Below are 22,958 nucleotides of genomic sequence, written 5' to 3' on the forward strand. Positions count from 1 at the left end.
AGAGAGGCCATGCAGTGAATGTTTTAGTGAGTGACTGATCCCTGTGTTTTAATTATTTTACCCATTCTGCAGACCTGGCCTCTTGCATATCTAGCCACCTGCCATTCATCCCCACACACATGCATGTCTCATGGCTGCTTTTACTCACCAAGTTGGAAGTTAACCTGAGTTTCCCCGAAATCCTTTCATACAACCCATCCCATTGTTCATAATCCTTTGACTCCCCACTGCCTGCAGGATATACCCCCTAAGTCCCCTGGGAGAATATTGCACGTCTTTCTCTGTCAGGCTCAATCTTCACTACTCATGTCCTGCCTGTCTGTCCTGGTAATTCGCCCTCCCTTAATAATCCTGTCTCACAGAATCGGGGTTGTGAATTAGTGGATGTGAATGAACTCTCCTGGGTATGTCATCGTATCGGAGTTCAGTCCCTCCTTTCGATCTGAAATGCCCTTCCATTCTGTGTGCTTCCCTTCTACTGTGTATTCTTCAGAAGCAACTTGGGTCCCATCCCACAGTAAAGAAAACTGTATGTATACTAATGTTTTTAGAGTAACAAACTGTGGACTGAGCATGAATTTTTGTATGCAAACTTTTGTTGTAACTCTGGACTGCTTCTGGACCTCGGTTTCCTCATCTGTATGAAAGGAGGTTTGGCTCAGCAGACCCTGAGAACTCAGGCCCCTGGTCTTCAGTGAACTTGGACTGCTTTGTGAACTTGCGTCTGAACACCCTGCAGGTGGGACTGTTGCCGAACCTAAGGGTTCAAGCTGGCAGTTGCGTAAGACCGCTGGGCCTATGTGAGGATGCAGGTGGTTAGAGAGAATCCTCTGAAGATTGAGAGCCAAATGAACTGAAGCAATCTGGAATCTCCAGGCCTATCTCCATTTCAGAGATCATTGTGTCCATTTTAGGTAATGTGATTTCTAAAGTATAAACATATGTGATTTAATTTTTAAGCATTTGCATTCTGATACTTGATATGTAGCTTTGGTTTTGTATAGAGCATTAAAATGTCTCCGGTTCATAAAACATGACCATCTGGTGAGCCTTCTCTATTCACTTGGGTTTTGGAGGACTTCTAGGCACAGAGGCTTGTTTCAGGGAGGCAGCATCAACTGAAATATCCACAGCTGATATTTTCTGGGAGAGGTTAGGTTGTTCAGAATCACAGTTAGCATGTAGTGAAGCTGGGATTTCAATGCGTGAGTAATATGAGATGAAATGCCAAATGACAGAGAAAAGTTTCAAGACGGAATGTTTTTGATGGATGGAAGGGACCATTCCATTACCACTGAATTGATGGAATGAGGGCTTTGGGACAACAGAGGGAAAAGTTATTTTGGAACCCTGCTCAGACCACTACAGGCAAGTTAGGGTCATGGAGAGAACCGTAGGACAACTAGGTACCAGACAAACAGGAAAGGAGGAATTCTGGTTACAAAGGTAAGTGGCCTAAGATGAACTTGATGCCTGGGGCCAGCTAACTACCCCATAATTCTCTCAGCTTCAAATCAGTACAGAATCTTCTAGCCATCCAATGTCACGTGAAATATAACCATCCCCCTGCCCCCCCACCAAATAGTCCCTGGCACAATTTTATATCTGGAAAAAAAAAACCTGAAGCCCAGTTTTTATTATTTTTTAAATAAAGACCCAAGGAACCAAAGTTTGCCCAAAAAAGGCTGAGATTTTTATTTTAAATGTGTATGAATAAAAAATAGTGGAGAAACTTGAGCAGAGGACCAGGAGGCTGAGGTGGGAAGGAGGACACTTGGCTGGGGAGTTACCACAGTTTGACAAGGGCCCCCTGGGCTGAGGGCTCCTCACTCTGGCTTACTATCACTATAGTTCGTTTTCACCTTTGAAAATAACTCACTTCCTTGACGAAAATTTTCATCATGCTTAGACCACTTCTCAAGGACAGCGTTGTTTTGTGGGAAAAAAAATTATTTTGTGGAGAAACAAAACCTAAACATAATTACAGCACAATTTCCCAGTTGTTAGAATGGAAGTATTTTGGAGATTCTATGGTGCACTGGGGAGGGAGCTGAGATCGTCTGGGAGTGTCCCAGAAGACCCTCCAGGAAAGTCCTGCAGTGACTGAAAACTGTCCCTAAAAGCCAGCCTTTCAAGTTTCCCCCCTTTTTGTCTACACATACAAGCACCAGTTTCTAAGGATGCTTAAAGCCACAGTTAAGTTTATTCCTTTGCTTGTATGTCAGCTCTTCATTTAAATGCTGTTTGTTTTAATTAAAAAACCTCTGTTCCTCAAAGAAAATTTCAAAAAATATTAAAGAGGCCAAGAACCTGCCCACTTCTCTACTTGTATATCCGTAGTTCCCACCCTGGGTGCACGTTAAAATTATCTAAATTCTTTCTGTTTAGCGTTGGGCATATGTTTAAAACCTCTCCAAGCGATTCCAAGTGCAACCAGACTTCAAACCTACTGTATAATTAACAATCTGGCTACTGGTTATTTCTTTACAGTCGTTTAATACCTAGGGCTTCAAATTTTCAAAATGATCGCCCTCATCCTGTAACTCCTTTTTGAACCATAGAATGTATTTTAATTCTTTTTAATGGCTGCATGGTATTGGGCAGAAAATATATTAATAATTGCTATCAATTTTTTTTTTCTACGAAAAAAATTCTCATGCGTTCCATCCGTGTAGTCTTCATTTTATTTTATTTTTTAAACGGGAAACTTCCCATTAACAGAACTTTAAAAATCTGAGTTAGACACTGCTAATTTGTCCTCCAAAAACCGCAAAGTAACTTCTCCAGTTTTTGTTCATCCAACAGAGGTTTGTTCAGTGCTTTCCCACGAAAGAAAAATGCAGTTTAAATAAGGAACCCGCTCAAGCGCATGGGTACAGAAAGCTGGGTGAGAGCGCCAATCCCAAAGGGCAGAGCGCCAATCCCTTGCCGGCCTTTCCGGACAGCAACGCTCTTCGAAACCTGAGTGCCGCAATCAACCCTCCAACTTCCGCCATTCGCTGGCGTCCGCGCTAGCTCCGTAGTCCGTCTTCCGGAGGAAGGCCCGCCCCAGGGTGCACGCCTTCATCGCGCTTCCGCTGAGCTTTCGTTGTTATTGGCTGGATGCGGACTATATAAGGACGTCATTTCCGCCCGCCAGTCCTTTCGGCGCTACCCAGAGAGGGGTCCATACGGCGTTGTCTCGAGTGAGTTGCTTTTGGGGTACTAGTGGCTCCCAGGGTCAAGAGGACAAGCTTCCTGTTCAAACGAGGTGTGGGGAGGACCTGGGGTGAAAGTTTGCAGACCGAGTGCATTAGTCTCTGATAAGGCGCTCTACCGCCCAGACTGGCGGCCTACACGTGGCCGGGCCCGGGCCGGGACATTCCCACTAGGCCTCGGGAGCGGGCAGAGGTTGCGCTCCCGCCCGCGGTGGCCCCGGGCCGGGGTGCGGGTGGCCGGGGCTGCAGAGAGACCACCCTACGCTGCGCGCTAGTTCTGACTCAAATCCCGACGCTCGGTTGTTAAATCCCGAGGTTTATGCTCCAGTTTTCTCCATCTACTTGGGTTGGTCTTTTCCTTGTGCGTGGTGTTAAGGTTCTTGACGAGGTTTTTATTACCGGAAAGATCAAACTTCACGTTTCTCTTCTCTCAGTTCAAAATAACTTGGACAAGGAATGTAAAAAAATGTCATAACACGCTAAGGTGTAGAGAGAAAGAAATTTAGTAACGAACAGACGCGAAAGTGCACTCGGGGAAGAAGGCAGGTGAGGAGCGCACCGAGAGCTTTTCAGACACACACGCACACTCCATTTCACTTTGATTTCTCCAATGGGTGGTTTCTATGGGAGGTTTCTTGAGTAGGGGCGAAGTACACTTTGTTGACATTGGATGGGATCTTGATTGCACCTGGTTCTGGAAGACACTGCACATGCTAAGAGCCATTTTCCTCCAAGAGCGCCCTTCCCAGAGGTTGAAAAGCGGTCACCTGCAGCTAGTATGCTCCTCCAGGCCCTGTGGATTTGTGGGTAGGGGATTCTATTCAGGTGTGAGGAGCTTTAATCAAAATCTATGTAAACGCCATACTTGACACTTCATGGTCACATTAAGTGCAGAAAAGGGAGGGGGGGAGTTGCTTATCTGCGTTTGAGATTATCCTTGATCTGGCCTTGTTTTTCTCATTTTAAGGAAAACTAGTAATCTTAGAAGGAATGCCGAAGGTACCACCTTCAATCTGCTTGAAAATACGCCTATTTACATCACCGTTGGTCACCTTCTGAATATTCTCAGACATGGCTGCTCTTTCACATCTAACTCCTCTGTACCTTGAGTATTAAAAAGTCTCACTGTTTCCATTTAGTTAACTGGGTTTTTTGTCTGTCTGCATACCACTCTTTCAGCAGGATTTGATTTTCCAAGGTGTTGCATGGGTCTGTTAATGTTCTGTCCTATCCACTAGACTGACCCCACTGCCTGACACTGTAAGAGGTGTGGTCTGTGGTTGAGATTTAAACATTAAGTCACCTGACTCCAAAGAGTAGAATATACCATCCTGCTTGAGTCCCTGGAGTTTAAAGGACTTTGGTTAACTATTGTTTTTCAGATTCCCATCGTAACTTAAAGGGAAGCTTTCACAATGTCCGGAGCCCTTGATGTCCTGCAAATGAAGGAGGAGGATGTCCTCAAATTCCTTGCAGCAGGAACCCACTTAGGTGGCACCAACCTTGACTTCCAAATGGAACAGTACATCTACAAAAGGAAAAGTGATGGTCAGTCATTGCTTTAGTGCTCTTTGCTTGGTCATTCCAGCTATAAGAACAAGTTTTGACACTGCTATTCTGGTACTGAGTTAAAGTGCTTTGTGAAATGTGACCCTTAGAGGGCTCTCACTAAGTAACAGATGAAAATTGATCTTTAGATTGGTAAGAAGCTTTAAAAGTATTAAGTGATCTGGTTGTTTTTGAAGGAACAATTCTGGACTCCAGTGGAAGAGTGGAAACTGGTAGGTTATGTGTCATGGGTTGGGCCTTGAATAAGGACAATGTAAAGATAAGGAGAAAGTTTAATAGCTTGAAGGGAAGTTGCTCAGTCATGTCCAACTCTTTGCAACCCCATGGACTGTAGCCTATCATGCTTCTCCATCCATGGGATTTTCCAGGCAAGAGTACTGGAGTGGGTTGCCATTTTCTTCTTCAGAAGATCTTCCCAACCCAGGGACTGAACCTGGGTCTCCCGCATTGCAGGTGGATGCTTTACCATAGCCTAGTTTCTAATAATTTATCTCCCAGAGTGCCTTATAATTTGTAGCTACCAATACGGGTTTGTAAAGCTGATTTCTGATTTGGGAACAAGCATTTTGGTTTTCATTTATGTATCAGGAAAAGTAAGGAAGCTTTTGATGAGACTGGAATGCATTAAGTTGTTCAGCTGAGATAGAAGCACGGAAGGATTTACACCTGTTGAGTGGCAAGGTTTAAGGGAGTTCGAGATAAGTTTGACATGGTAGATGATGAGGAAAATAATGGTAGGCCACAAATAAGAGCTTCTTGGATTCTGCATGGAAGGCTTGAGAGTGGTTAACACAGGAGGATGGGAAATGAAAAGATGCATTTTGCACATTATTAAAGCTCAGAGTGGAGGCCAGTCTTGGCCAATGAACTGCTGAGTGTCGGAAGTGTGCTATATTAATGGCAGGATTTTCGCTAACACCAGTAGAGCTTGCCTCTATGACTGGAGTTTGATAGTACTCGCTGCCACATGACTTCATGTTTCTAGAAGAACATTACCTTACAAAGCTGGGTTCGCTCTTAAGAAAACCTTGTGTCCCCTAGGCATCTACATCATAAACCTGAAGAGGACCTGGGAGAAGCTGCTGTTGGCCGCTCGGGCTATTGTCGCCATTGAGAACCCGGCGGACGTCAGTGTCATCTCCTCCAGGAACACTGGCCAGGTTTGTGGCTCAGTACGCTTGGCTTTTGCTGCAAAGCCTACCAGTGTTTTGAGATGCATGGAAAAGCAGTAACAAACCCCAGAATTTATTTAAAAAACACTTGAAACTGGGCTGAGACAGAGGAATTCCCAAAATTAAAGATTGTCGCCGTATTTATCACTTCACATCTGACACTGTTAAAATTCGTGTTGTATCATTGTGTATCTTCTTGAGCCGCTGAATTTCAGAAAAGGGAAAAGTGGCTCACTGCCATTTTCAGCAGTGAGCTTTGAAGGTTTAAAATGAAATATTGGACGTGCCTGGTGGTCCAGTGGTGAGAATCTGCCTGGTAATGCAGGGGACATGGCTTCAATCCTTGGTCTTGGAAGATTCCACATGCCCCAGGGCAGTAAGCCCACGCACCACCAAGTACTGAAGCCCCCACCCTCTAGGGTCTCTGCTCTACAGCAGGCGAAGCCACCACAAATAGAGAAAGCCCACGCACACCAAGGGAGACACTGCACCCAAAATTTAATTACATTCAGGTTTCGTTTCTTTAAAAAAAAAACTGAAATACTGAGTTAAAAAGTTAGAGCTAAATGCCAGTTTCTCAGGAAGGGCTTCCGTCGATTAGGGTACCACCACACTCTGTCACATCAGCAAGAGTAAGACTATTTGCCAGATTAAGTGAATAAAAATAGCTTCATAAACATTGTCTTTTTTCCCCTTCATTTTTTGAAACTTGCTCTAGGACACGACTCCATTCCCACTGATACCTGCAATCTTTTCTCCACAGCTGGTCCAGTGTTGTTTGTACACATTTTGATGATGGCCATTTTGAATAGTGAGAACCAGTTTCTCAGTATGAGGGGAATTTACTAGTTGCTATTGGCAAGCTGAAATTCTGCCTTAAATTTATTTTCAGTTACCCATCTCAGACATTTGCTGATGGCAGGTGTCTATTTACATCCCTGCAGGCTCTTGAAGGCTTAGTGTCCGTGGCCATGGTTTGAAAGTTGCTATTGATGGAAACGGCCGCAAGGTGGCAGGATTTCTCTGCTCAAGTTGGTTTACTGGAGGCAACCACAGCCTTACTGTAACTCCTTATTCCTGGGTTCAAAGTTAAAAGTGAAAGATGCCAGAAGAAACGCTCAAAAGCTTGTCTGTTGTTACTTTTATTTTTATTGGAGTCGGGTGGGTTTACACTTTGGTGCTGGGTGTAGGTGTACAGCTGCATCTCGTCCAGTAACCATGCATGCTTGCCTCTGCAGTTCTCTTCCCATAGAGGGGACAAGAGCGTTGGGTAGAGCTCCTGTGCTATTCAGGATGTTGTTGACGAATTTAGCATGTGATTCCACCTATAAGTCATATAATGGCCTTTTGAGCCTCTGACTCAGTTTACTTAGTATGATCCGTACTAGTTTCATCCCTGCTTGCTGCCAACGGCATTTATTAAATTCGCCTTTTCTGGCTGTGTAATATTCCGTTGTCCCTAGCTACCGTTTTTTCTTAACCGATTCTTGTGTGGATGGGCATATTGGCTTCTTGCCTCTTTGGGCTCCATGTGTCTTTGTTAATTCTGGTTTCTTCCTGGTAGACACACCCAAGAGTGGGTAGCTCCGTTTTTATATTATTAAAGAACCCCATTGTGGCTGTTTCCAATTTACATTCCCACCAGTAGAATAGAATGAGTATTTTCTCCACACCCTGTCCAGCGTTTATTGTTGGTAGATGTTTTGGTGATGGCTGTTCTGACTGGTGCCGTCTTGATTCCTTGGCTTCCCTGGTGGCTCAGATGATAAAGAATCTTCGTGCAGTGTCGCATACTCGGGTTAAATCCCTGGGTGGGGAAGATCTGAAGAAGGGTATGGCTCCCTACTCCAGTATTTTTGGCCTGGAGAATTCTATGGACAGTGGAGCCTGGTGGGCTAATGAGCATATCGAGCCTCTTTCCGTGTGCTGCTTCTAAATACAGTGTGAGGGAGATTTACCCATCAAAATTGGCATTCTGCATGATTCCACCTCCTGCCTATTAATTGCCCCAGGCATTTCCTGGTGACCTGTCATTTACAGCCCTGCAGGCACTGTGACTGTTTAGCACCTGAGGCCCTGGTTGGTGGGTCACTGTTGCCCAACACGGCCACAAGGTGACAGGATTTCTACTGTTCCTGGGTTGAAAATGAAACTGGTAGTTGCCAGAATGAGCACCCAAAGCCTTATGTCTTTATTTTTCTAACGTAATTTTTATCCTTTATTGGAATAAAGTTTTTCTTAGTAACTTTTTATTTAAATGTTTACCTTATTTTTAAAACGAAAAAAGTGATCAGTAATAAGAGGTGCTATTCACAAAGAGGATAAACATCAGAAACTATTAGAAGCCTAACAACAAAGAAAGCAAAACTAAAAAAAATGGGGGGGGGGAATAAACATATAGTGAAACATTAACATTTCTCTGAGAATATTTTATCAAGTGCAGAAAAACAATTGGAGCAACTTGAATTATGTCATTAATTTAATTAGAATAGATTTATATTATAGTAATTTTATATCCTAAGATTTATTTAAAATTTTGTATTTTGCATGTTGCTATCAGATATCCACAGAACATTTGGAAAAACTGGCTAAAAGATAAACATTACTAAGTTTCAGAAGTAGAATTTATTTTTGTGTTTCAGTTATTCATGTACACATTATTTTTCAAATTGTTTTCCCTAATAGGTTATTACAAGATCCTGACTTTAGTTCCCTGTGCTATACAGTAAGCCTTTGTTGCTTCTTGCATATCTATTTTCTAAGTCAAGTAGAATCAAAATGTCATACGTTTTAGTTAGACAGAAATTTGTAAGTCTTCTAAAATATATATGTTATGCATATTATTTATATTATACAAAAGCTTTACTACTATGTTTCATAAATGCTTGAGAAAGATCATTAAGCTAAAAAGAGATGGAGAAATTGGAAACCATAAACTAAATGAAATGGGAGCACTAAATAGGAAATGGAAAAAGTGAAACAAACTAGATAATAGTAAGAGATCCTTACATATAGTCCAGTTGTTTTTAAACATTAGAAACATATCTGGAGCACTGGCAAACAAAAAGCAATACCTGGGCATTTGTACTCAAAATAATTCTGATTTGCATCTGGATTTTAAGAAGTGATTACAGGTTTTTCCATTAAATGGTAGTTTTGGTGGTATAGAATTCTGTTATTTTTCTTTTGGCTAGTCATGATAGAATGGTATTGAGTAATAGCTACATAATCGTAGTAGTGAAAGATGTTTATCAGTTTTCACAATCAAAAAATAAAAGATAATTACAATTATAAGCCATAATGGGAATATGATTAACTTAATATAAAATGATTACATGCAGTTTTGGGGGGGGTCAAGCAGAGTGATGTGGTAAGTGGAAGTGGGTTCTTGCGCGTGTTTTCATCCACCTGGCCGATCTGTGTCTTCTGGTGCATTTAATCCATTTACATTTCAGGTAATGTATGATCCTATTACTGTTTCAATTGTTTCAGGTTTATTTTCTGTAGTTCTTTCCTTCTTTTGTGTTTCCTGTCTGGAGAAGTTCCTGTAGCATTTGTTGTAAAGCTGGTTTGGAGGTGCTGAATTCACTTTAACTTCCTGCTTGTCTGGAGAGCTTTTGGTTTCTCTACCAACTCTGAGGGAGAGTCTTGCTGGGTAGAGTATTCTTGGTTGTAGGTTCTTCCCTTTCGTCACTTCAGATATATCATGCCATTCCCTGCTGGCTTGCCGTCTCTGCTGAGAAATCAGGTGGTGGTCTGGTGGGAGTTCCTTTGCCACGTTGGTGGTTGTTTTTTCCCTTGTTGATTTTATCTTCTCTGTGTTTAAGGTTTGCCAGTTTGATTACTGTGTGTCCTTGTGTGTTCCTCCTCGGGTTTATCCTACCTGGGACTCTGCTTCCTGGGTTTGATTGACTATTTACTTTTCCATTTTAGGGAAGTTTTCAGCTATTGTATCTTGAAATATTTCCTCAGGTCCTTTCTCTCTTCTTCGGGGCCTCTGTAATGGGAAGTTGGTGTGTTTAATGTTGGCCCATAGGTCGCTTAGGCTGTCTTCCTTTCTGTGCAGCCTTTTTTCCTCCCGCATTCTGTTCTGTGGCAGTGATCTCCCCTGACCCCTTCTTTCGCCTCTGCTGCTGATTACTGCCAGTGTATTATTTGTCTGTCTGTCTGTTTTAGGTCTTTGGTAAACAGTTCTTGCATCTTTTCAACCTTTGCTTCCATTCTTTTCCCAAGATCCTGCATCTGCACTATCGTTTTGAATTCTTTTCCTGGAAAGTTGCCTGTCTCTGGTTCGTTTACTTGTTTTTCTGGGGCTTTATGCTGTCTCTTCATCTGGGACATAGCCTGCTTTTCCGTGCTGACTGACTTTCTGTAATGTGGCTTGTTTTCGTCGCTGTGGGCCTGTGCTTGCTTCTCTGTCTGGGCTCTGATGGAGGGGGCTGTGACTTCTGTAGACTTGTGGTGGCAGGGCTCTGGTCAGTAAAGTTTAAATCCAGTTATCTGCTGATGGGGGCTCCCAGGGATTGTGCTCCCTCCCTGGTAGTTTTTTGGCCTGAGAACACCCAGCCTTGGGTTGCAGACTCTGGTCAGGTTAGTGGCGACCTCCGAGAGGCTTTACATCAAGGAAGGACCTTGCCAGGCTGGTGCCCCCATCCCTGTGAGCCTCTGTGGGCCAACACCTCCACAGGAGGCCCTCCAACGAGGGCCGGCAGTTCTGGTTCCGTCTGCTGTGGGGTCGCTGCACCTCTCCCCTGAGTCATAGTGCACACAAGGTTTTGTTTCTGCCCTCCAAGACTGTGGGAGTCCTAGAATCAAACCCCACTGGTCTGCAAGGTCAGAGGCCCTGGGGGTTGCCAGACCCTTTGTTGGAAACCCAGCTGGGAAGCCAGATGTGAGGTTCAGAACCTTTGCAACAGTGGGAGAACTTTGGTATTAATTGTTCTCTAGTCTGAGTCACCCACCTGGCTGGTGTGGGATTTGGTCTTGTCGTGATTGTGCCCCTCCTGCCATCTACCATCTCGCTGCGGCTTCTTTGTCTTTGGATGTGGGGTATCTTTTTGGTGGGTTCCAGCATCCTCCTGTTGTGGTTCTGCAACAGCTAGTTGTGATTTCGGGGCTCTTGCAGGAGGAGGTGAGTGCACGTCTTTCTACTCCGCTGTCTTGAACCATGAAGTCAAGTTGATCGGCAATGCGGTGTTTGTTGTAGGTGTTGTATTAGTGTGAATCTGTTAATCCCAAACTCCTAATTGTCCTTTCCCCGATGGTAAGCATAAGTTTGGCTTTTAATTCTGCGAGGGAGTTTGTCCCTGGTAAACTCGTGCTACCAACTTTGTGACTCCACCTGTAAGTCATTTTAACAGCAGGATGAGCACAGCCCTTTGCAGGCAGCCATTGGTGGGTACCTCGGGCCCCGCCCACAAGCAGCTGTCAATGGGGGACCATGAGGGAAGCAGTTCAGCTGAGGGTCAGTAGTGTGTGGTCATCGTGTGGACCATGAGGCAGATTCAGGCCTTCTTATGAAGCCCCTCTGACTCACCCTGCCTTGGGCCGGCGAGTGAGTGGGAGGGCCCAGGGGACAGACTGGGGACTACGTCCTGCAGGGCTCCAGAGCCTTCACTAAGCCCCTCCACCAGCTTTGGGCCTGGCCTTGAGGCAGCGGTGACCTCTCCCTCCTGCCTGTTTCTGTGACCTAACGGGAGCGGCCCCTGCCTGGGTTGCAGTCTGTGGGACCTAGACCTCCCTCAGCTTTGGCGTGGCCTGAGGACACCGAGGGCCAGTTGGATCGGGTGCCTGGCTCCCTCAGGGATGGCAGCTGGGGGATGTGGAGACCTAGCCCTGAGGGAGCTGCCAGCTGGGATCTGCCGCCTCTTAGCCAGGGCTGGGGCCTGGCCCTTTCTTGTCAAGACAAAGAATAACGCTCATTTGGTAAAGATTTACAGGAACATTGTTACCTGACCGAGACCAGACCTCAAAAACAAAGGATCTGACATCAAGAAGTTTGCAACACCTAACAACACCCCTCCCTCACTTTTGCTTTTGCTGAAAGCCTTCAGTAACTTTAGGTGTTCTCAGGGCATGTGCCATCCATCTCCTTGTATGAACCTATAATAAACCCTTCTCTGTTCCAAACTAGTGATTAGTATGATTGGTCTCACTTGGTGTCGGGCAAACAGGCTTGTGGTTCAGTAACAGATGATGTTGGCCTTTGGTGTCTGATTCGTTCATTTAGTATGATCCTCACTAGGTTCATCCAGGCTTGCTGCCAGTGGCATTTATTAAGTTCTCGTTTCTGGCTGAGTAGTGAATATTCCATTGTCCCTGGCTGCCGTTTCTTTCTCCGTTACCGTTCTGCTGTGGGTGGCATTTTGGCTGCTTCCCTCTTTCGGCTTGCGTAAATAGCACTGCAGTGAACTCGGGGGTGCATGTGTCTTTGAATTCTGGTTTCTTCCTGGTAAGACACCCAGGAGTGGGGTGGCAGGGTCTTAGGGCAGCTCTGTTTCTGCTTTACTAAGGAACCCTTGGTTTACAATCCCACAAACTTGAATCCACACCCTGTCCAGCATTTGTTGTTTGTAGATGTAGGTGCTGGCCATTCTGACTGGTGCTAACCCATTTCTCAGTGTAGCTTTGATTTGCATGTCTCTACAAATTAGCAGTATTGAGCCTTTTTGTGTGTGTTTCTTTTAAACACAGTGTGAGCGAGATGAAACTGTTGAAATTGGCCTCCTGAGACTCTGCTGCTTTTTTTCCCCAATTACTCACCCCAGACACTTCCTGATGGCAGGTGTCATTTACAGCCCTGCAGGGCCTGTGAATGCTAAGTGCCCAGGGCCTGGTTTCAAGGTTGCTGTTGGCCTGAAATGGCCACATGGGGGCAGGATTTTGTGGAAGTGCCAGAAGCAGCACTCCAAATCTCCTTTCACACTACAGCTTTTTTTTTATTTTCTAAGTTTTTGTTTGTTTGTAATGCTTGTGTGTTCATTTGCTTGGTTGCATTGCCCTGGTTCTCAGTTGCAATCCCCAGGGTCTTTGCCCCTTGTGGCACCGTGGGGTATCTTAGATGTAGCATGTGGGATCCAGTCCCTTGACCAGGGAGGTTTCTGAGTTTTATTTTGATTGGTATAAAGTTGGTTTCCAACGCTGTGCTTGTTGTAGGTGTACAAGGTCGTGTCCAGTTATGGGTGTGTCTCCATCTTCAGGCCTGTTTCCATGGGTTTAACATGTACTAATTTACAGGAAACCGGTAGGCACTGAGGCCGGCTGTTTAGCCTGGGGAGCCCTCCCCGTGCTGCACGGTAGGTCTCGTCGCCTAGCAGTTTTACATACATTGGTGTGTATATGTTAACCCCAAACTGGCTTTGGTCCTAGGCCTCGGCTGTAGATCCAGTCCCCCTGGGTTGTGGCAGCCTGGTGGTGTCTGCCGCTGGGCTCAGGAGGCCAAGGTTGCACTGGAGCTAGTGAGTAAAGGCAGAGGCTGCCCTGGCGACCCCGCCTCTTCTCTGCCACTGAACAGCGGCACTCGTCTGCAGCAGGACTGCGCTCCTTCCCCTTGAGAGTGTGTTTTGCCCCCACCCCCACCAGTCTTCTTGCCTGGTAGCCTCTGAGGCAGCACTCAGCCCTCACCTGGCCTAGCGGACACACGCCTCAGGCTGCAGTGTGCAGCGCAGTGGCCCAGACCGTCTGTGCGGGTCTCTGTCCTGCCAGCACAAACCAGTCATCTTGGTACTGAGCTTCGGAACCTCCCTTTTTGTTCCAGTTAATATCCCTGCCAGTGAGGGAATGTTCCAGGGTAGCGGGAAACGTTTCCTCTTTTTCAGCTACCTCCCAAGAGGACTACTGGGAGTCTGCCCCACCTCCTCTTTTTTGCCTCCTTCAGCTCTGTTCTGTGGAGCTCTTACCTGCCCTTTGAGTTGTTCCTAGGTGTTGTATGTGCAAATGTACATTTATACATACATACAAACACATAACAGTGTTGGTGGAAGGGGGTGAATTCTTCTCAATTCTCATTTTACTCAATTGTCCTGATTAGGCCTCCTTGCAAGAGGTGTTTTAACTGGGCTTTATTCTCCTTGTGGCTGGCTTAATCACCCGAATTCTTTGGTGAGACACATGGTTGATGATTTTAATTACTGCTGTAGAATGAGCCCAGTGACCAGTCTGTGCTTCATCAGGGAAAATTTACTACCTAGATTACAGAAGTGCTCTGCTGGTCAGGTTCTACATGGTGTGTTTGCATTTTTTTGTCATTTTTTTAGTCTTAGGAGGAATTTGGACATAAAGGAGTCACTAGCCCGTTACTTGTAAGTGATACTTGACCCAGGCTGGTTTGCCTTGGAACCAGCAGAAGTGAGGGTGTAGTGAGCATCAGCTAACCTGAGGGAAGAGCATCCCCAGCAGAGGGCCTGGGTGTGGGATCATGCTTAGCGTGTTTTTGTTCTGATTCTCTGTTTCCAGGCAATAAGTGGAAGATGGAGAGCAATCTGCCTACAATGCAGGAGACCCGGGGTTGATCCCTGGGTCAGGAAGATCCCCGGGAGAAGGGGATGGCAATTCACGCAGTATTCTTGCCTTGGAGAATGCCACAGACAGGAGCATAGCAGGCTATAGGCCATAGGGTCGCAAAGAGGCACAACTGTGTGGCTAACACTTTGACTTTTCATAGGACGATTAAATGCTAGCTGTTTTGAGGAAGGCTTTGGGGGAGTTTCCTGCTAGATAGCTTGCTTGGTGACATTGCAAAACTTGGCGGTGGTCCATATATCATTGCAGGGCTCCTGCGGCACCGTCTCTGGGACACTTGCTAACCCTTTGTTGCTGCTTCCAGCGAGCTGTGCTGAAGTTTGCTGCTGCCACTGGAGCCACTCCTATCGCTGGCCGCTTCACTCCGGGAACCTTCACTAACCAGATCCAGGCCGCCTTCAGGGAGCCGAGGCTTCTGGTGGTCACCGATCCCAGGGCTGACCACCAGCCCCTCACGGAAGCCTCCTACGTTAACCTGCCAACCATTGCCCTGTGCAACACGGACTCTCCTCTGCGCTACGTGGACATCGCCATCCCGTGCAACAACAAGGTAACCATCCATGACTGAACTGGCGCCCGACCGTCCGTGCCCCACGCGCGGGCCTTCCTCTGCACATTGTTAGAGCTTGGAGTTGAGGCCACTGGCCGGTGAACTCACAAGTGTAGGTAGTGTGCTACACGAGGGGCAAGTTTTTCGCTAACACCACAAGGGTCTCTGGCCCAATGAGTGGAGTTGGATAGTAATACTTGCTACAAAAGTATGATTTTAAGGAGAGGTGAAAACATTTTTAAAATAGCCTGTTTTTTTCTCTTCAATATGCCTAACTCTTTTCTTAATCGTGTATCGTGCTCTGAGATCCTAAAAAGGTGGGTTACCTGTGGTTCAAATTGGTGGTTGTCACTGATCTCAAACCTGGCTACGCATAAGAACGGGGCAGAGGTTTTCTTTTATTTCTACCAGTATTCAGGCACTGACCCCATTTTGTTGTGTAGAGTGGAGTCTTAATTAAACCCCATGATTCCGGTGGCAGACAAGATTAAGAAGAACCAGAGATAGAGAACAATCTTGGTGCAAACTTTGGGTTTTGCTTTAATTGGAGTACAGTTTTAAGTGTTGTATTGGTTTCTGCTGTACTAAACACTTTCGAACTAACAGACAGTCTGCTCACATGGTACCAAGGGACCTAGACGATGAGGGGACAGGTCAGGTGGAGTGGGGGTGCGTATTACTGTTTGGGGGTTGCCGAGGGTCGCTTGAACCTGGCGTTCTTGCAGGGGGCGCACTCAGTGGGCCTGATGTGGTGGATGCTTGCCCGGGAAGTCCTGCGCATGCGCGGCACCATCTCCCGAGAACACCCGTGGGAGGTCATGCCGGACCTCTACTTCTACAGGGACCCCGAGGAGGTGAGCTCCGTCCACAGAGGCGTGTTGGCACTCACATAAGTACATACTGGGTACTTCTTACTGCCAAGAACAGAAACTAATCTGTCAATGCATATAAACTAAAAACTATTTTCCTAAACTAGATTGAAAAGGAAGAGCAGGCAGCAGCTGAGAAGGCTGTGACCAAGGAGGAGTTTCAGGGCGAATGGACCGCTCCAGCTCCAGAGTTCACGGCTGCCCAGCCTGAGGTGGCAGACTGGTCCGAAGGTGTGCAGGTGCCTTCCGTGCCCATTCAGCAGTTCCCCACTGGTACGTATCAGGATCCAAGGGCATCCAGCTGGTGGTTTAGAACTGCTCTTCTCAATCTGACGTATCTGTAGGAATAAAAGCAGATTGGTGCAGTGGGGTTACAAAAGTAACTGGGGATGTGGCTGATGGCCTTCTTGTATTTTCTCAACAGAAGACTGGAGTGCTCAGCCTTCCACTGAAGACTGGTCTGCAGCCCCCACTGCCCAGGCCACGGAATGGGTAGGAACCACCACCGAGTGGTCGTAAGTTGTTCTTCCAAACACTTGTAGAACTTGCATCAAAATGGAAATCTGGCTGATGGAAATAAACTGTTTCTAAAAATTTTGTTCATTTATTTCAGTCTATGGGACAGACACACCTGGTATGAAAGCCTTGCCCAGCCTAGTGTGTGGCTTTGGGGGCAAGAGATGTTTCTGGGCCTAGGTGTCCTCAGCAGAGGATAATATTCACGGGGCTGATTCAGAGCAGCTGGTCCCGAGTCTGGGCATGAGGCCAGTGCTCATTCTATCACTTTGTCGTTCCTTAGCGTATAATTTTAAAATAGTTTCAAATATGCCATGCATGTAGTTGATCTAATAGACACACCTTTGTATTCTTTGAGAATGAAGGTCAAGTTAAAGCCCTCTGAAGCCAACTGAATAGGTTACCAAGTAGAAGGTGCCAAGATGGGGAAACTGGATTCTCACTGCTGGTTCCTGAAGTCCTGAGCTCACTCCTGTCATCCTCTGAAAAAAGTAAAGTGATTAAATCAATCAAAATACTGCCGTTTGCTCTGAGCAGCTCATAAATGGCATGTTTGCTGCGGCTCTCGTTTCCGTGTTTCAGCCATTACCAGCAGCGCTGCTCTGAGCACTGTGTACAGATCCTGGTGCACGGAAATTTCCTCACTCTAGGTTCACCACCAAAAAAGTCCTTTGAGAGAGCAGCCACCGGCTTTAGCACTTGGTATAGAAAGCGCTGTCCTTCCTTCACAGCTTGAAACTGCTGCCTCAGAAATGCAGGGTTTGATTTGGCCGCCTCTTCCCACTGCCCTTCTGCGTCTGCTAAGGCCAGCGCCACACGGTCCGTCCTCTTTACCAGGGTTTCTGCTCCATTGCGGCGTCAGGCAGGGCCGCCCTCTTTCCTACTGTCTAGTTATTAGCTACTGAGTCCTCTGCGTTATCAGACGCATTCTACCCTAGAGCAGCCGCATCAGTCGCCCAGTGGGACTGCACTGACTCTAATCTAGCACAGAACTGCTTCACAGCATTAAGAGTTTTTCAGTATTATCTCTTTCAAAGAGGTTTGTATATCTTTGGTAAATACATTCCTACATTCTTGGGATGTTTTCAATCAGTCTTTCACAATTAGGGATTCTGTTAGATCCCTAATTTAAATGACCCAGACAAGCAGTGGTGAGTGGCACTGTGGCCGTGGTGTTTCTGACCCTGCCCGAGCAAGCCACACTTTTTGCACAAGGCAAGGGCTATATTACCAGATTCCATCCATGAAAAATATGTTGCAAAGCTGCATACCAGAGCCCATTTGCTAATGGAGAACCCTCTGAACACCTACCTATGTCGAGTGCAGCGGGCTTCACTTAGGAATAACCTGAGAGTTACCCTGTTCTGCCTCTCAAGGTAATTCAGCAATTAGCAAATCTAGCACACCGTTCTTCATTGTATCAGCAGTGAGGATGGAAACATGAAGGTTTGTCTAAAATGCCAGTGTCAGGCTATAGGAGGGAGAGAGAGACTCATTTGGGAGAATCAAGAGTCTAAAAAATCCTCTCGGAGGAGTCTCGCCAACTTGAGCTGGGAGAAGTTCTGGGGGCTTGGGACCCTTTATCAGAGGCCATGGAGTCCCTTGGAGCACAGGCTGTCTGAAGTAGACACATACTCTGTCCAGCAGTTCATGACTTATGAAAATGGATTGGGGACCAGGAGAGACAGCCTGTTACCGTGAAGACGTGTATCCCACTTTGTGCCCATGGCTGCCCTCGCTGGCAGACAGCGGCCTGGGGTGCACTGCCTGCCCCGTGTCCAGACTGCGTGCATACCAGTGCAGACAGCCCTCACTGCCGAAGTGGCACTGCCATGCCCCAGCTGGGAGTCCTCTGCCACCTCAGCACCCTGGTCTCTGCATCTCTTTCTACCAATACCTAATGCCAACCCAAGGATTCTGCACAAGGGCCTCAAGCTGGTGCGATACTTGTTTCAAAATCACTTTGGGAAGATTGTTTCTTTGTATTAGTGTTTTCATAGAGAAATTATTGTAGATAGGTTTTGAAACAATGTCTAAAGGCTAATATTGTAATAATTGCTTTTGTAACTTAGAAATAGAACATAGCTTACTATAACACAGGGCAGAAGAAAAAGACTTGGAGAGGAAATTGAACTGGAAGGACACATGAATTGATTCAGAGGGACAAAACTTCGGAATGAGCAGTTAAAATATACACAAACATTAGTTGGAATTAATACATGGAGGAGGAAAGTCAGCATCAAAGAGAAAGGCTTGAGTATTTTCTTAATTTCGTATAAGTTCACAAATTGAGAAATTCCAGTGTGTGCCAAATGTAATCAATTTATTTTTAAAACCTGTCCTCACTGTTGACTCATGGAAACAGCCAAACACAAAGTGTTCTAGAACATCACCAAGGAGAAAAAGGACTGGCTGTTTGCTGTCAACAGTGACAGCTAGAACACAGCAGAATGAGAAGAAGAAATGGTCAATACAGCTCAGTTACCCAAGAGTTAGGACACTAGCTTTCTTTGAAAAACCAAGGTAAATAGAAACCTCATGCCAGAAGGAAGCTGCTGTCACCAGTGTCCATTCACCCTTCCTTACTAACAGGTGCCTGGATTGTGAGCTGGGTGTAAGCTGAGAAACTGTTAGATATAATTAATATCTGAGGCATCAGTTTCTCAGCAAAGTCCTGTGAGAAAAAGCAACTTGAGGTAAATCTAGGCAGCCTGTAGCAGAAGTGGAAGAACAGAGTTCTGCTATTCCAAGAGGACATTCTGTCTGAGCTGCGGTGCACTCAGCCGGACGTTTATGTATGACCACGCAGCAATGGGCTGTGCATCTGAAGAGGCAGGCTGAAAGAACACTTTATCCTTGAAAAGCTAACAGAAAAGGGTTGGGTAGGATTAAAGGTGTTTTACAAATGTACTATAAAGATTTTGGTAACCATACCTTCTATCAAGAACTGTCCACTGGCTGGTCAGCCAACTTCGTGCGTGCTCAGTTGTGTCCAGCTCCCGTGGACACAGCCCACAGGCTCCTCTGGCTGTGGGATTTCGCAGGCAAGAGTACTGGTGGGTTGCCATGCCTTCCTCCAGGGGATCTTCCTGACACAGAAATTGAACCTGTCCCTGGTATTTCCTGTATTGGCAGGTGGATTCTTTAGCACTAGCGCCACCTGGGAAGCTAAATCGGTACATCATGGCATTATTTAGTAACCATCTCTAACACCCTCTTAAAGTGAAAAGAAAGTGAAAGTCAGTCATGTCTTAACTATTTGCAACCCCATGGACTATGGAGTCCATGGAATTCTTCAGGCCAGAATACTGGAGTAGGTAGCTTTTCCCTTCTCCAGGGGATCTTCCCAACCCAGGGCTCCTGCACGCAAGCAGATTCTTTACCAGCTGAGCCACAAGGGCAGCCTGACACTCTCTCAGGGGTATACCAAAAGACCCCTGCACACAAGCATTAGGACATGTGGACAGAATGCTACTGTGCTACTGGTGGAGATGTAAATTGATAACATCTGCTACATATAACACTGCAGAGGTTTCAGTTTATCCCAATCCTGGGTCTACAGAACACGAAGAGAGACGTGTCCCACCAGTGCAACACGGTATTTACATAAGCCAAAGGAGGGAAGCAGCCACAATGTCCATGGACAGAAGAACGGTAAGAAATGGTACCTAGATACAGTGGAATATTACTCAGGATGAAATAATGCCATTGGCAGCACCCTGGGTGGACCTAGAGAGGATCATAGTAAATGAGCTGAGAGATCAGTATCAAAAGGAGTTTCAAAAAGAGTTCAGATCGTAAGTAGGATCTGAACAGTGGTGGTAATGGACTAGTTCACCAAGGAGAAATTTGCAGAAACACTTTTGATTACTGTAGGGTAAATCAGGAGCTTAGGATTAACATACACAAGCCTGGCATGCTACAGTCCATGGGGTGCAAAGAGTTGGACATAATTTAGCAACTGAACAAAAACATTGAATACATATGAAGTTGATAATAAGAACCTGTGTACTACATAGGGAACTTGACTCAACATTCAACCTATGTGGGGAGGGAACCTGAGGAGGAAGTGATACTGTGTATAAATGCACAAGATGGTGTACATATGCAGCCAACACCATAAAGTGACAACTCCATTTAAAATAAGGAAATAGTAATGAGACAAGGTTTGGGGTGTTTCCTTTCTGCCAAGGAACTGGTCTCTAGAGTAATCAGCTGAGGCTAGGAAGAAATCCTGCCCCCTTGTGGCTGTTTTGGGTAGCAGCGGCTTACAAACCCGTACCCTGGATACTTAATATTCACAGGGCCTCCAGGGCTGTAAATGACACCCGCCCTTTTGATCAGAAAAGTGGAAAAAGAAAAAATTCAAATGGGGCACAGTGTCAGGAAGTCAGTTTCAACAGGGAAGTTTCCCTCTCACTTTTTGCTGCTGCTGCTGCTAAGTCACTTCAGTCCTGTCCGACTCTGTGTGATCCCATAGATGGCAGACCACCAGGCTTCCCCATCCCTGGGATTCTCCCGGCAAGAACACTGGAGTGGGTTGCCATTTCCTTCTCCAATGCATGAAAGTAAAAAGTGAAAGTGAAGTCGCTCAGTTGTGTCCAACTCTTCATGACCCCATGGACTGCAGCCTACCAGGCTCCTCCGTCCATGGGATTTTCCAGGCAAGAGAACTGGAGTGGGGTGCCATCTCACTTTTTAATTTTTATTAAACTATTTTGTATTGGGATATAGCTGATTAACAATGTTACAGTTTCAGGTAAAAGGTGAAGGGACTCAGCCATATATATACATGTGTCCATTCTCCCACAAACTCCCATTCGGGCTGCAACATAACCCTGAACAGAGTTCCCTGAGCTATACAGTACCTCCTTGTTGGTTATCCATTTCAAATAGAGCAGTGTATACATGGCCATTCCAAACTGTAACTATCCCTTACCTCCATTCTTCCCCCTGGCAACTGTGAGTTCATTTTCTATCCCTGCTTTTAGAAGAAGCATATGAAAAAGGGCTCCACATCAGTAATTATTAATATCAGGGACATGCAAATCAAAACTGAAACCAGGAATCACCTTGCCAGTCAGAAGGGCCATCATCAACCTGTCTACAAACAGGACTTCCCTGGTGGTGCAGTAGATAAGAATCCACCTGCCAGTACAGGGGGACACGGGATCGATTCCTGGTCCATGAAGATTCTATACACTACAGAGGCAACTAAGCCTGTACACCACAGCTGAGCCTGCGCTCTAGAGCTTGCGAGCCACACCTACTGAGGCCCGAGGGCCTGTGTGCCACAAGAGAAGTCACAGCAATGAGAAGCCATGCTCCACAACTAGAGGGCACCCCCCACTCTGCACCTAGAGCAAAGCCCGTGCACAGCAGTGAAGACCCAGCACAGGCCAAAGAAGCCTGCAAGCAATGAATGCCAGAGAGGACGTGGGGAAAAGGAAGGCCACGCTGTTTCTGTGAATGTAAACTGCTGACAGTCCACGGAGAACACACTAGAGCTCTAGAAACAGAGCCACCCTGTGATCTATCCGTTCCACTCTTGGGTGTCTACAGGAAGAAAACCAGAATTCAAAAAGACACATGCAACTCACCACTCAGCGCAGCACTAATTTACACAAGGCAAAAGAGGGAAGCACCCACCGTGTCCGCGAACAGAAGAATGGTACCTAGACATAACGGAATATTGCTCAGGCAGAAAGGAGAGAAATAATGCCACTGGCAGGCCCTGGATGGATCTAGAGAGGATCACAGTAAGTGAACTGAGTCAAAAAGAAAGACCAGTATCATAAGATAGCATTTATAAGTGAGATCTGATCATTGGTTAATGATCAGCAATGAACTGCTTTCCCAAGGAGAAACTCACTTGCAGAATTAAAGCACAAACTTCTGGTTATCCTAGGGGAAAGAATAAATCAGGAGTCTGGGTGTAACATACACAAATACATATAAAATTGATAAGAAGCACCCCCTGTATAGCATAGGGAACTACACTCAATAGTTTGTAATAACCTATAAAGGAAAAAATCAGGAAAGGAACGGAAGTTTATGTGTAACTGATTGACTGCTATACACCTGAATCTAAATTGATATTGAAACTCTTTCAATGAAAAAACAAAAAACAAAAACTTGCTGCAGGATACTGACGAGAAACCTAAAGCAAAGGTTCTTGAGGGGAATAGACCCCCTACAGGAAAAAAGTCCCTAGTCTTTTTTTTTTTTTTTTGTAGCTTTTTTCTTTTGATCAACCTCTGCCCCTCCCTAGCAGGACAGCTAAAATCTGGGTAGAATCCAGGGGCTGTTCCAAGTTGAAGAACTAGTCTGAAGCAATTTAGCTAAAATCACTTGTAACTCCACTAGTACACACTGGCAATCGTCTCAGAGAAAGAAAGAATTGAGTTTCCTGTGCTTGTCCTCACAGGTGTAAGGATTGCCCAGCTAGTTATTCCAGTTAATTGGTGTAAGGACTTGAGATTGTTTAAAGACAAAGGACCCACCACAGTGGACAGCTTATGGTGGGCGTACAATTTGTGTTCTTTTGTTCTCTTCCTTCTCAAGG

General features: G+C 45.7%; 1 protein-coding gene and 2 non-coding genes across 4 annotated transcripts; all 3 read left to right on the forward strand.

Moving 5' to 3' along the window:
- Window positions 1–3,146: 3,146 nt before the first annotated feature.
- On the forward strand, window positions 3,147–16,456 carry RPSA (ribosomal protein SA). Of its 2 annotated transcripts, none has more exons than XM_068981713.1 (7): window positions 3,147–3,185; window positions 4,580–4,745; window positions 5,808–5,926; window positions 14,763–15,008; window positions 15,734–15,862; window positions 15,985–16,150; window positions 16,302–16,456. In XM_068981713.1, exons 2-7 carry the CDS (start codon window positions 4,613–4,615, stop codon window positions 16,394–16,396), a joined length of 888 nt encoding a protein of 295 aa, XP_068837814.1. In that variant the 5' UTR covers window positions 3,147–3,185; window positions 4,580–4,612; the 3' UTR covers window positions 16,397–16,456. The 2 variants fall into 2 exon arrangements, with proteins under 2 accessions (XP_068837814.1, XP_068837815.1); XM_068981714.1 differs by lacking the exon at window positions 3,147–3,185 and adding an exon at window positions 3,725–3,743.
- Window positions 5,587–5,737, forward strand: LOC138088081 (small nucleolar RNA SNORA62/SNORA6 family). The gene has a single exon (XR_011145667.1). It is a non-coding gene; the product is annotated as a small nucleolar RNA SNORA62/SNORA6 family (small nucleolar RNA).
- LOC138088082 (small nucleolar RNA SNORA62/SNORA6 family) lies at window positions 15,067–15,216 on the forward strand. Its single transcript, XR_011145668.1, has one exon. It is a non-coding gene; the product is annotated as a small nucleolar RNA SNORA62/SNORA6 family (small nucleolar RNA).
- Window positions 16,457–22,958: the final 6,502 nt, after the last annotated feature.

Source organism: Capricornis sumatraensis, chromosome 10 (assembly GCF_032405125.1).
Source record: "Capricornis sumatraensis isolate serow.1 chromosome 10, serow.2, whole genome shotgun sequence".
In the NCBI taxonomy this organism is placed as follows: domain Eukaryota; kingdom Metazoa; phylum Chordata; class Mammalia; order Artiodactyla; family Bovidae; genus Capricornis; species Capricornis sumatraensis.

Coding starts and splice junctions, on each gene's coding strand:
- RPSA (XM_068981713.1), top strand. CDS start 4,613: ATGTCCGGAGCCCTTGATGTCCTGCAAATGAAGGAGGAGGATGTCCTC. Junction 15,863..15,984: donor TCTACAGGGACCCCGAGGAG/GTGAGCTCCGTC, acceptor TTCCTAAACTAG/ATTGAAAAGGAAGAGCAGGC. Junction 16,151..16,301: donor CATTCAGCAGTTCCCCACTG/GTACGTATCAGG, acceptor TTTTCTCAACAG/AAGACTGGAGTGCTCAGCCT.